This window comes from Corvus moneduloides, chromosome 7 (assembly GCF_009650955.1).
Source record: "Corvus moneduloides isolate bCorMon1 chromosome 7, bCorMon1.pri, whole genome shotgun sequence".
NCBI lineage: Eukaryota > Metazoa > Chordata > Aves > Passeriformes > Corvidae > Corvus > Corvus moneduloides.
In genome coordinates, this window is record NC_045482.1 from 37,692,116 (window position 1) to 37,705,196 (window position 13,081).

Sequence of the window (13,081 nt, forward strand, 5' to 3'; positions counted from 1 at the left end):
CTCTGGGCCATCCTCAGGCATCTTCCTTAGCATTCCCTTGGGATGCACTTGAAAAAAGAAATAAATTGAATTTACACTTCGAATTTTCGATGCTGTGTCCATGTAAAGTGCACTTAAAATTCAGATGATGAGGCTTGTCTGAAGTTAAATTTCTTTGTCTCAGGTGAGGGGTTGCTTGTTGGTGTTAAAATTGAGATTTCTCTGCATTTTGCTTCCTTGGTGCTGTTGATTCCAGGCTGTTTTGAGTCGGATCTGAAGGACCTCAATTTCCCTGTTGATTTTTAGGAATCCTTTCAAGGAATTTTTAAGATTCCCATTGCTCAGGAGGACAAATGGATGAAAGAAAAAACGTGAACTTGAATTTTTGTGGAAGCCCAAGCCCTTTGTGAGGGATTCTGGCCAGCAGAAGGCACCACCAGCTCAGCTTTGTGCTGCTCAGCAGTGCCGGCTCGCCGGCATTCCCGGCTGGATTTCCAAGCTTCCAGCAGGGTTTCACAGGAAACCGATCGTCCTGCATGCTCAAATTTTCAGGATTCCCACTCAAAAATGTGTTCCCTTGCTTTTCCAGGCCTGAAGAGTCTGGATTTCCATGTGCAGTGACAGGCAGGATGGTGTTGTTCCGTCAGGCGCTGGCCGGAGCCGTTCTCCCGTTCCTCATCCTCTCGGGAAATTGGGTTTCAGCTGAGAACATCAACTTCTACAACGTGAGGCCTCCCCTAGACCGTAAGTAGGCATTTTTATGGAGTTCTAGCCTTTGCTAGAATTCTGTGTGGAATTCTAGCTTAAGTTTTTAATTATTTGCCACATCCTTCCAGTCCTTCGGGTTTCAGGTGTTTGTCTCCCATTTGCCTCCACAGAAACTTTAAAAGAAGTATTCTGCTTCTCACCCCACAGCCCTTCATCCCTAATATTTGACAAGTTGGCTGAATGGGAATAAATCACCTGCACTGCTAAATTAAAGAGTGCATGAGGACTTGGACATTTTAAGGGCTTTTCTTAGCTTTTTTTCTGTCTCCCTGCAGAGGAAATTCTGCAGCGGCTTGCTCATAAATAACCCAGAACAGGTGGTTTTGGTCTTTTATCTTGTTGGGGGTTTTGTAAGGGGGAGGAATAGGTGTTGCTGGATGCAATTAATTCAGTCTGAAGGTAATTAAAAACCTCGTGGGACCTGTGAAGCCAGCTGGCACTAATGGCATAATTTTTTTTTTTTTTTTTGCCTCTTATCTGGCATCACCGGTGTTTCGTGCCTTCATTTGCATAATGTGCATCATTAAAACAGCCAGGATATAATAGCTGGGTATAATATGTGCCCCTAATGAACCCTGCACCTTCAAATAATTCCTTTCAATAATGGAAATGACGTTTTCAAAGAGTCCTCTGGATCCCTTTGTTTAAAGGATCCAACTTCTCCTTCCGAGTGGGAGATCAGGCTCTGGAGCTGCTTTGGAAACGCAGCTTTTCCATCAAAGGAAAACAGGGATTTGTGTTTGCTGTGCAAAGCTCCATGAGGAGGAAGATAAACTCTTCCTTCTTTCCTGCTTTTCCCACCACTACTTCAATTTTGGATTTTGGGAAGGAAAACACGAGGATATATTTTAATTCAGTCCTAGGGGGAAAAAAAAGGTCTCTGCAAAACTTGTTTTATTTGTCTGCCAGTGAAAAGATGTAAATAGATGTAATTTATTTTTGTAAACATATGCAGGTGCAAGCATTATTTTGAATATTTTAATTTTTTTTTTCTCAATGCTTTCCAAGCCACTCCATTCCCAAACAGCTTCAAGTGCTTCACCTGTGACAACGCAGTGGACAACTACAACTGCAACAGATGGGCTGAGGATAGGTGGTGTCCTGAAAGTAAGGCTGAACTAAGGAGATCCTTTGTGATATTTAAACCTGGCTTCTCCCTGACTCACCCCCTTGTACAAGTCTGGCTGATTCATGGGATTCATGTGCCAGCACAGTGGTGCCCTGAGTTTTCTGGTTGAGTCAGATAATTTCTGCTGACGTGACAATTTTGACCATTCTGGACTGTAAAGCAGCAGTGAAAAATTCTTTCTCTCTGTCTCTCTCAATTTGATATCCTATATAACAATAAAATGTTAATATACAAACAGATTTCTGAACACTAGAGCAACATTAATTAGCCATATGTGTTTCTCTGTGTGTATTTATAATGATGTGCTTCCCAGGAGTTAATCTGAAAGATGTTCTTTAAAAAACCTGAAGAATTTAAAACTGAAATTAAAACTGTTAAAAACCTGAAGAATTTCTTGGATACCATCCCAAAATTCAGTGGTTCCTTGTGAGCAGCAGGACCTGCTTGACTGGGGATCACACCTGTGTGAGAGGAGGATAAAACCCAGAAAAGAATGAAAATGTTTCCTCATTTTTCTTCCCGGTGACATTCTCAGTAATGGTGGGAAAGGGGAAGAAGCAAAGCAGAGGAATGAGGAAACAAATGTGAAACCAAGCAGGAACGTGCTGCCAAAAAGAACTGAAAATAAATGTGTAGATTATGGTGCTAATTAGTAATTTAAATAAAAGCAGCCTTTCTGGAGGCTTGAAGGGTCAGTTAAGACTTCACACTAATTAATTTCTTGCTCAATGCTCTTTTGATCAAGTTGCAAACGGTTTTGTGCAGCCGTTTTCGGGGAATATTTTCCTTGATTGTGTGTAGTTTTAAAACCCTGTTCCAAAGGCTTCATTTCTGGCAATAAACATCCTAAATTTTCTGCTGTAGGCACTCAGTACTGCCTGACAGTTCACCTCTTCACGGCCCACGGGGAGAGCACCTCGGTCACCAAGAAATGTGCCACTGGCGAGGAATGTCACCTGGTCGGGTGCCACCGCCATGGGGACAGCGGGCACACGGTAAGCGCTGCTCCTGCCCTACTCCTGCCCTACTCCTGCCCTACTCCTGGTGCAGGGGGAGCCCCTGGGGCCGGAGCTGTGCATTCCAGGACTCGTTTTTCCTGCCGAGCTCAGGAGGATGTGCCAAGAGCCGCTCCGCAGTGGGGAACAATCAAATTGCTGCAAGAGAAGCAGGACCAAGCCCTCCTTCCTCCTTCCCTGCTCCTGCTGGGTGGGACAGGATGACAATGACTCCCAGGAGAACTCCTGGGCTTTTTGGGGTGTTCCCAGGGCTTGGAGCTCGGGATTTGAGCTCTCAGGGAGGTTGTGCAAGACTCTGTTTGCCATGGGCTTAAACGAGGCACAGCTGAGGTTTTGTTCCATGGGAAAAAGCCCAAACTGGTGTCTCCTCCCAGCCTGGGGATGATGGGGAAAAGTTTAATCTTAATAATCAAGCACGGCCCATCAGAGTGTTATTTTCTGCTGTTAAATTTTATCCACTAATTCCTTAATAGGGGTATGTGAAGATTAGTTCTGTTATTTTTAACGTGAACCATTTCAGACACCAAAAAACAAAGCAGGCAGCATCCATGTTAAATGTAAGAGCATCTCTGTGTTTTCTGCAGAAAATTCCAGTGATTCCAAGAGGTTTTGAGGGAGTAAAACGACTCTGCATCCTTCCTTCTGCTGCATTTCCATAGAATTACAAAATCCCAGCCTGGTTTGCGTTGGAAGGGACCTTAAAGCTCATCTAGTTCCAACCCCCAGCCATGGGCAGGGATTTTATCTTTAAAAAGTTGTTGTGCCTTTGGATTAGATAAGAATTGGCATTTTATTCATTTATTCTCTGGGCTTTTCTAGTAAAGTGGTCACGTAAAGAGAATTGGGTTTGTATTCTCTCCTGGCAGTCAGCTGTGTCAGTGCTTTGGTGGCCCTGGAGAGTGAAAAATAAAGTGGATTCAGCACGTGGAGCTGCACTGAGCACAAGACCTTGAGGGGAAAACTGAGTGGGAGCAAAGTTTTTAGAGTCAGGATTTTCCAGCTTGAAACAGCTGAGACCTGAAAGGTTCCAGTGGATGTTTTTAATTTGTGCGTTGGAAGGGGAAGCTCTGTGACATCCCACCTCAGCTTGGGGACACCCCACGGGATGAGTTACTCCGGGAAAACTGCACTCCTGATTTGGAGATTGGATTCAGGGATAGATTTGATTTTAGGGTGATTTTTAGCATCTCTGCTCCACCTGCTGCCCTGGGCCAGGCTGCTGCGGAGTCTGTTTAGCTCAACTTTGCACCATTCAATGCACGTTTTTCTGTTAAAGCCTCTCTGAATCAATCACCCCCAAATCAATCACCCCTGAATTAATTAATTCCCCCTTTTCCCCACCAGGAATGTGTTTCCTGCTGTGAAGGCATGATCTGCAACGTGGAGATCCCCACCAACGCCACCAACGCGGTGTTAGCTGTCCTGCAGGCCCGCAGGACGGCCGGGGGCAGCCGCGGGGTGCCCAGCGTGGCACTGCTGGTGGCAGTGGTGACAATGGCACTGTCCTGACACCCCCAGACAGAGCTGCTGGGACAGTCCCTGGGCCAGGAACCTCCAGGATCTCCAAGGAGAAGTCGCTGATGCTCCTTAACCACAGCGAAGTTAAGGGCACGGTAGAAAGGCACATCCTGAACTCCTTGGATGTTTTAGTGCGAATCCTTCCCCACCAGGATTGAAAATAAACCCCAAACTGTGGATGGGGCAGTGGGGTGGACTCTCTAAGCTTTAATGCCCTGTTTTCTGAGGGAAATGCGCGTTTGCTTGGCGTGGTTTTGGTTTTTGGGACAGAACTGTGACAATCACGACCGAAAGGAGCTTTGGATGGGCGACGTGGCCAGGTGGAAACTGGATTGAAAGCTTTTATTTGCATAAAGGACATGGAGTTTCTTGTTTTATCAAGGTGTGTTTAAGCTTATCTTGATTTCATAAACACCTCTGGTTTTCATAGAGGACAAGGATGAGATTTCTTTTTTTCTGCTTGATCGGAGCTCTCATTTCTCCCGGCAATAAGACAAAATTCTATCTTTTCTTTCTGTAAAATGTCTCATCCTCCCATTTTAAAGTGGTGGGAAATGTAGAATTCCTACATTTGGAGCACCTAGAGCAGAATTCCTGATCCTCCAGCCCAAAGGGATTTTTTTCCTTGCAATTGAGTCTCACCTCAGAATATCAGAAAAATATCGTTTTTGTGATATTGGGGTATCACAACTTGGAAATCACAGCTATGGTCAAGCAGCTTCATGATCCTAAAAATTCCATGTGGGCACTTGGAATAAAAAAGGAAGGAATTCTGCTGTGTTCTCTCTTGATTTTGCACAGGTTTCTCCCAGGAGTGTTACTGTCCTGATGGATGTTTTTCAGGAAGGATGGATCACTAAAAGTGACTGAAAAAAGAGATTTGGAACTGTTCCCTGAAAAATTCGAGTAACAACCAATTTGGGTCCTTTTACATCAATATTGTCTTAATTATTTGCTATTTTATGCCACTCATTAGATTTTAGTTGTAAAACAGGTTTTGAAATATTTCCAGGCTTGTTGACATTCCAGAATTGCCTCCACAATATTCTTAGGATGTGAGAAGGTGTCTGAATTCTGTCTGTGGTTTCTGGATGGGCGATGGCCCAGCTACAAAACTTGGATGGGAAAGCTTTTTCCTTGCCAAGGGAGGATGGGTCTTGATGTCTGAGTTAAGGTTTCCCAAGCTCTGGATTCTCATGGCTGTGGCTGTGCCATCCAACAGGGCTGGAATTCTGCTCTGGAGCCAGGCTGGGAGAGCTGGGAATGGTCACCTGGAGAAGGGAAGGACACAGGGAGAGCTCCGAGCCCCTTGCAGGGCCTGAAGGGGCTCCAGGAGAGCTGGAGAGGGACTGGGGACAAGGCATGGAGGGACAGGACACAGGGAATGGCTTCCCAGTGCCAGAGGGCAGAGCTGGATGGGAGATTGGGAATTGAGAATTGCTGGCTGGGAGGGTGGGGAGGGGCTGGGCTGGAATTCCCAGAGCAGCTGTGGCTGCCCCTGGATCCCTGGCAGTGCCCAAGGCCAGGCTGGAGCAGCCTGGGATAGTGGAAGGTGTCCCTGGATGAACTGGGTGAGCTTTAAAGTCCTTCCCAACCCAAACCATTCCATGATTCTCTGATGATCCTATAATTAACATCATCCTCCTGCTCCTTGAAGGATTTTTCCATATGAAAGGATTTTTTTTCTAGTGGGAAAACCATTCCAGCTTTCTCTCTGCTCCAGGGGGAATTCCTGGATCAGGTGGAAGTTGTTTCCCACCTTTTGGGCCATCGGATTTTTCCTGCTTCTGCCTCTAAGCACAAATCTCTCTCAAATCCAATTTCTGGGAATAATTATTGCTATTTCAATGAGGCCTCCAAGTGCCTCATGGTCTTACAGGAGTTCCTGGCAATAATTTACAATAATCTGAGTGCTGAGGGTTTTTATGTTGGAAATGCCATTCCAGAGCTTTTGGGAATGGTAAGGAGACCCTAAAAAACTGATGGGCAGAGGGAATTGGCTGCACCAACCAAAAAAAAAGGACATTTTAGGAGGGAAAATCCCTGGGATTTTGCCTTGGTTGAGTGATTTTTCCACCCCCTCACTGGAAAGTGAAGAAATCTTAAAATGAAGATTTTAAACCTCAGAAAACATCTCTGCTTTTGGGAAAGAATTGTTTGGGATAAACCCCAAGAAACCAATGGAAGATCCAAGGGTGCAGCTTGGCCGTGGGGAAGGATTTGATGTTGGATTTCATTTTTTAAAAGAAGAGAATTCCCAGAGTGGAGAATATTCGGGATGAGTTGTAATCACCTGGATGCATCAATACCTTCGTTACTGCAAGGTTTGGGATTGTTTTTAATGGGGAATTGAATATGCAAATGCTGTTAATGCAATGCACAAACAGGCACTTGGTAGAAGAAATAGGGAATTTAAGAGGGAATATCCATTTTTCCCTTTTTCTTCGTCTTTTTTTATGGAAAACCCTGCTTGGATTTGATGTTCAATGCTGGTTTTGTAGGAAAAACAAAGATTCCTGAGGGGAGAGAGAAGAGTATTAAAATTCACTGTATTTTTGGCAGGATGAATGACTGCACAGAAATCCGACCTTGATTTGTGGCAGAACTTTTCTATTAAATCCTTTCAGGTATCAGCTGAATTTTCTCTTCAGATCTCACTTCAAAAAGTATTATTTGATTTGATAACACCAATTTTCTGTGATATCTTTATCTCAGTTTGGGTTCACAGATGTTACAATTTAAATATCTTCAATTTTCATTTGATAAAACCAATTTTCTGTGACATCTTTATTTCAATTTGGTTTCGCAGATATTGTAATTTAAATATCTTCATCTTCTCTCGTGATAAAACCGATTTTCTGTGATACCTTTATCTCAGTTTGGGTTCACAGATGTTATAATTTAAATATCTTCAATTTCCCATCTGATAAAACCAATTTTCTGTGATGTTTTATCTCAATTTAGGTCCACAGATAGTGTAATTTAAATATCTTCATTTTTTCTTGTGATAAAATCAATTTTCAGTGACGTTTTATCTCAGTTTAGGTCCACAAATGTTGTAATTTAAAGATCTTCAACTTTTCATTGCCTAAATTTACTCCCAAACATTTGGGAATGATGTTTCTGTAAGTCCATCCATTTTTGAAGCTGAAAATAATTCTGAAAGAATGGCAAACCCATCCATTTGTGCAGTTCAGTGTATTTTTTATGATATATATATGTGTGGAATATGATTTTTATTTACCTTGCACTGGACAGTCTGTAGAAAGTTTCTTTTTAGAGCTGAAATCCTGACAAAATTCCTCATTATTCAGTGTTTGGATGTTTTCTCATTGCTGTGGAAGTGGTTGAATTCTTCTCCAGAAATGGCACTTTTAATAAAAAACATTCAAATATTTCCTGGTGGAGAGCGTTTGTGGTGATTTTCAATTTAATTCAAAATTTACATTAAATTAAATTCGTAATTTAAATTAAATTCTGCCCTGGCTTCGGCATAATTTAAATTTCATCTTCTTTGCCTTATCCCAGCAATATTTTTGGGAATATTTACCTTCTCTTTTTGAGGGTAATTTATCCTGATGGGGACTCGCTGTGCCCAGAGATACTAAAAAAGGACTTGAAGAAAACTGAATTTTATTTGCATTTTTGAAACTCGGAATCATCGCTGGAATAATTTTCGTTGGAGTTTTGTAGTGGTTTAATGGAAATAAAATGGAAATCTCGTTTATTCTGCTGGTGGCATCGAGGAGAGGCAGAAAAAGCAGCTGCAAGGTTGGAGGAGAGAGTGGAAAAAGAGAAAATAAATATTCATCTATTTCTATTTTAATATTCGTGTTTAATATCCATAATTCTTTGAGACTGTTTAAAAAGGAAGTGATTTAAGGGTTTATAGGTCACCTCACAAAGTTTGTTTGGGATCATTTATCCCAGTTTTAGTGTTGGTTGTTGGGGATTCTTATTTCTGGATTTTGTGAGGGGAGTTGGGATCTTTATTTTTATCTTTTTTTTAAGTTTTCCATAGATTTTATATTTTTTATTTCTGGTTGGTGTCATTGGTTGGGGTGTTTATAATTTATATTGATTTTGGCTAATTAAATGTTTTTAATAATTTTTTTTTGATTTTTTTTTAAAATTTTTGACTTCTTGTAGTTTTGAATTTGTGTGGATTTTTAAAAATTTTTGCATTAATTTTTTTTTTTTTGAAAAAAATTTTTTGGGTGGATTTTAAACATTTTTTATCTTTTTTCCCCCTTTCCTTTTTTTACCGTGTTGGTTTGTATGGTTTTTTTTTTAATTTTGGTTTTGCCTTCTTTTTTCTCCGTTTGCTTCCCTTTCCCCCCCTTTTTGGGTTGGTTTTAAGCTCATTTTCTGTTGAACAGCCCAGTGAGGAGCAGTGGGGAGATCCAATATCCATAAATATCCAGGGCATCCAAAAACCTTGGAAAACACAAAACCTCTGCCGGGAAGAGACTTTCCAAGAGGCTCCAAATCCATCTGGGAATTACAGCTGACCTGGGAATGGTGTCAGGCACAGGGTTGGGATAACCTTGTTTCCTACAGTGCTTTTGCCAGGTATTTTAATTTTCTTCTCCTTTTAAGGACAAAATAACAATAACAATAATAATATAATGTAGTAATGATAATATAGTAATAATATAAAAATAATAAAAACCAAAACATAAACATAAATATAGATAGATATAAGTATAAATGTAAATATAAATATAGATATAAATATAGACATAAATATAGATATAAACATATAGATATATATTAAAATATAAATAATATTAAAATACCGTAAATATAATACAATAATAATATAAACATAAGCACAAATATAAACATAACTATAAATATGAATATAAATATAGATATAAATATAGACATAAGTATAGATATAGATATAAATATAAATAATATAAAAATACAATAAATATGATATAATATAGTATAATAATAATATCAACATAAGCATAAATATAAATATGAATACAAATATAGATATGCATATAAATATAGATATAAATATAGATAAAGATATAAATATAAATGTAAATATAAATGTATATAAAAATATAAATATAGGCATAAATATAGATACATAAATACAGATATAGATATAAACATAAATAATATAGAAACACAATAAATATGATAATATAATATAAACATAAACATAAACGTAAGTATAGATATAGCTATAAATATAAATATAAATAATATAAAGATACAATAAATATGACATATTATAGTATAATAATAAAAATAATATCAACATAAGCATAAATATAAATATGAATATAAATATAGATATGCATATAGGTATAGATATATATAAATATAAATAATATAAAAATACAATAAATATAATAATATCAACATGAGCATAAATATAAGTATAAATATAAATATGAATCTAAATATAGATATAGTCATTAGTATATATAGATATAAATATAAATAATATAAAAATACAATAAATATGATAGAATAGAATAAAAATAAAAATAACAATAACAATAAAAAAAAAAATTTCTGGACTTGATGCAGATCAGGAGGACTCGCCCATGGAAATCCGTAAGATCCAATATCCATAAGATTTTTGGATAATCAAGCCATAAATGAACTTTGCAGCCCTCAGCAATGGAGAAAATACAGAATTATTCTTCCAACTCTTCCTTTTTTCCCCCGTTCCTGAGTTCCCGTAACCTGGGGGGGGATGTGCCTTTCGCAGGACCTGGCTTGGCTGTGTCCCCTGGGAAGTTCTGGAATGTTCCAGAGTTGGGAATTCAGCGCTCTGGCTGATGCCGGCCCGTGCTGGGCACAGAGGGGGATGGGCCAGGAGGAATCTGCTCACGCTGGCAGCAAAGCAGATTTGTGGGAAATTCCCCATGGAGAACATTTCCTTGATGAGTTTTCCTGGAACATCACTCCTGCAGCCCGTGGAAGTTGTGAGGAAGAAGGAATTCCTGGAATCGATGGGTTTCTCTTTGTCCTTGGGTCTGAGCTGAACATTGTTGGGTTTATTGGTTTGGGGGGTTTTTTTGCAGTTTGTTTCTTGGGGGTTTTTTGGGTTTTTTTGGAGAGTTCCTGGGAAGTTTTTTTTGCGTGGTTTGTGGTGGGTTTTGCCTTTTTTTTTTTTTTTTTTTTTGGGAAAGAATTATTTTACACTGATGGAGAAAGTGGGGCATGAATCCAAAGAGATGAGAGAAATTAGACGAAATCCTGTTCACGCCTCACTTCCCTCTTCTTAAAGGTGCTGGGATATATTTGGGACAAGAAGAAGCGGGGAGAATGTTTGAAAAAAGCAATTAAGTATGCAAAAAAATTCGGATTCATTTCTAGATAAGACACCAACGTCAGAAATGAAAGATACAACAAAATGAGTGTTGTATTTTACACCGGGAAAGCCAATTTTAGCCCTGTGAGTTACTTCACACTTCTGGAAGTTGTAGGCTCAGGATTTAGGCACGGATTAATTGTTGCTTTAGGACTTTCCCTGCCTGGATTGGAATAATGCAAATCCCAGCCCGATTTTTGGGATCATTTGGGGATCCAGGCTGGCTCTCATCTGTGCCTCAACACTTCCTCAAGTTTGGTTAAAAAATTCCAAATCCTCACGAAAAGCCCATTTGCTTGATGGATTTTTGGTGACCATCACTGACCAGCTTTAATTTTAGTTTCTAATCGTCTCCGAGGAAATGTTCTGCTGCTTTCTGCTCGAGGAAATTGAAAGAATAAACTGAACTTTGTTTAAAAAAAATTGTGATTTCACAACACCCCGCCAGGATATCGAGGCTTGGAAGCCGCTGTGACTTTTTAAACCCCAAATTGTCCTTTGCTGTTCGCACTTTGTTAGAATTTTATTCGAATTTTATTCGATTTTTATCATTATTTTATTAAAAATTTATCGGAATTTTATCGGAATTTTATCGGAATTTTATCAGAATTTTATCAGAATTTTATCAGAATTTCCTTGGAATTTCCTTGGAATTTCCTTGGAATTCCATGCCTGCTGCAGGCCAGTTTCAAAGGGCCACTCAAACCCAATTTTGGCTTTTCTTTGGTGTTTCCCTGTTTGTTGCCGGCTGCTTTTCCATGGTTGTCATCCTTGTGGAAAACTGGGGAATGCCAGAGAATTCCAGACTGGGTTGGGCTGGAAGGGGCCCTGAAGCTCGGATTTCCATGGGATCCATCCATTTGTATGCGTGGATTCATTATTCTGGGATGGCTGGACTTGCCCTAGCTGGAATTATCCAGTATTTATGGATTTAAGGTTGGAATATTGCTCTCGATCCATCCATGGAGAGACAAATGAAATGAAATGAAATGAAACAGATTCTTCTGTCCAGCCAGCAAATCCTGGGGCTGATCCAGGCCGGAAAGTTTGGCAAATCCAGGTCTAAAAATCTGGCTAATCCAGGTTTAAAAGTTTTCCTGATCCAGGTCTAAAAGTTTGATCCAGGCTTAAAACTTTGGCTGATCCAGGTTTAAAAGTTTGGCTAATCCAGGTCTAAAAGTTTGACTAATCCAGGTTTAAAAGTTTCATCCAGGTTTAAACGTTTGATCCAGATTTAAAAATTTGGCTAATCCAGGTCTGAAGGTTTGATCCAGGTTTAAAAGTTTGACACATCCAGGTTTAAAGGTTTGATCCAGGTTTAAAAGTTTGGCTGATCCAGGTTTAAAAGTTTGGCTGATCCAGGTTTAAAAGTTTGACTGATCTAGGTTTAAAAGTTTGACGAACCCAGGTTTAAAAGTTTGATCCAGGTTTAAAAATTTGGCTGATCCAGGTTTAAAATTTGGCTAATCCGTTTAAAAGTTTCATCCAGGTTTAAAAGTTGGGCTGATCCAGGTTTAAAAGTTTGACAAATCCAGGTTTAAAAGTTTCATCCAGGTTTAAAAGTTTCATCCAGGTTTAAAAGTTTCATCCAGGTTTAAAAGTTCGATCCAGGTTTAAAAGTTCAGCTAATCCAGGTTTAAAAGTTTGACTGATCTAGGTTTAAAAATTTCACAAATCCAGGTTTAAAAATTTGATCCAGGTTTAAAAGTTTGATCCAGGTTTAAAAGTTCAGCTAATCCACGTTTAAAAATTTGACTGATCTAGATCTGAAAGTTTGGCTGATCCAGGTTTAGAAGTCCGACTAACCCAGGTTTAGAAGTTTCTCAATTTATATTAAGCTTCTTTCAGGTCAGTCAGGGAATTCAAATAAAAAATCTCCAGAAAAATACTGGATGCACAGTTTTGCATCGAAGGTTGGCCTCGTGGCCTATAAATTAAACTTGAGAGGTCTGTGGGCTTTGAAGGAGAACTGAATTATAAAATTTTTAATGGGAAGAAGGAAGATTATTTTTGTTAGGCTCAAGTTAGACCTAAAGTGGTCGCTCTTGAAGGAAATCAAGGGATGTGTGGGGCAGAAAAGGTGGAAGGTGTCCCTGCCATGGCAGAGGTGGAATGGGATGGGTTTAAGGTCCTTTCCAACCCGAACCATCCTGGGATTCTTTTTATCCTGAGCCAAATCATCTCCTGGAGCATCAGGAGAGCTGCAACACTCTGGGGAGCTTGGTTTCCTCCTGAAAAATAATCTAAAATAAATGCGGGAAAAAAAGGAAATCCTGCTGGAAAAGGAGGATTGGGAATGTGGAAGAATGGGGAGAGAAGGAGCAAGGA

General features: G+C 39.6%; 1 protein-coding gene across 3 annotated transcripts in view; it reads left to right on the plus strand.

Annotated features, from left to right (window-relative positions):
- Nucleotides 1-5,183, plus strand: part of LYPD6B (LY6/PLAUR domain containing 6B) — a 44,882-nt gene extending 39,699 nt beyond the window's left edge. For all 3 annotated transcript variants that reach the window (XM_032115067.1, XM_032115069.1, XM_032115066.1), the window contains exons 3-6: nt 569-723; nt 1,756-1,854; nt 2,741-2,871; nt 4,237-5,183. In XM_032115067.1, the coding sequence (XP_031970958.1) occupies nt 609-723; nt 1,756-1,854; nt 2,741-2,871; nt 4,237-4,401 (510 nt within the window). In that variant the 5' untranslated portion in view covers nt 569-608 and the 3' untranslated portion in view covers nt 4,402-5,183. The remainder of the gene's footprint in view (nt 1-568; nt 724-1,755; nt 1,855-2,740; nt 2,872-4,236) is intronic.
- The last annotated feature ends 7,898 nt before the right edge of the window (nt 5,184-13,081 follow it).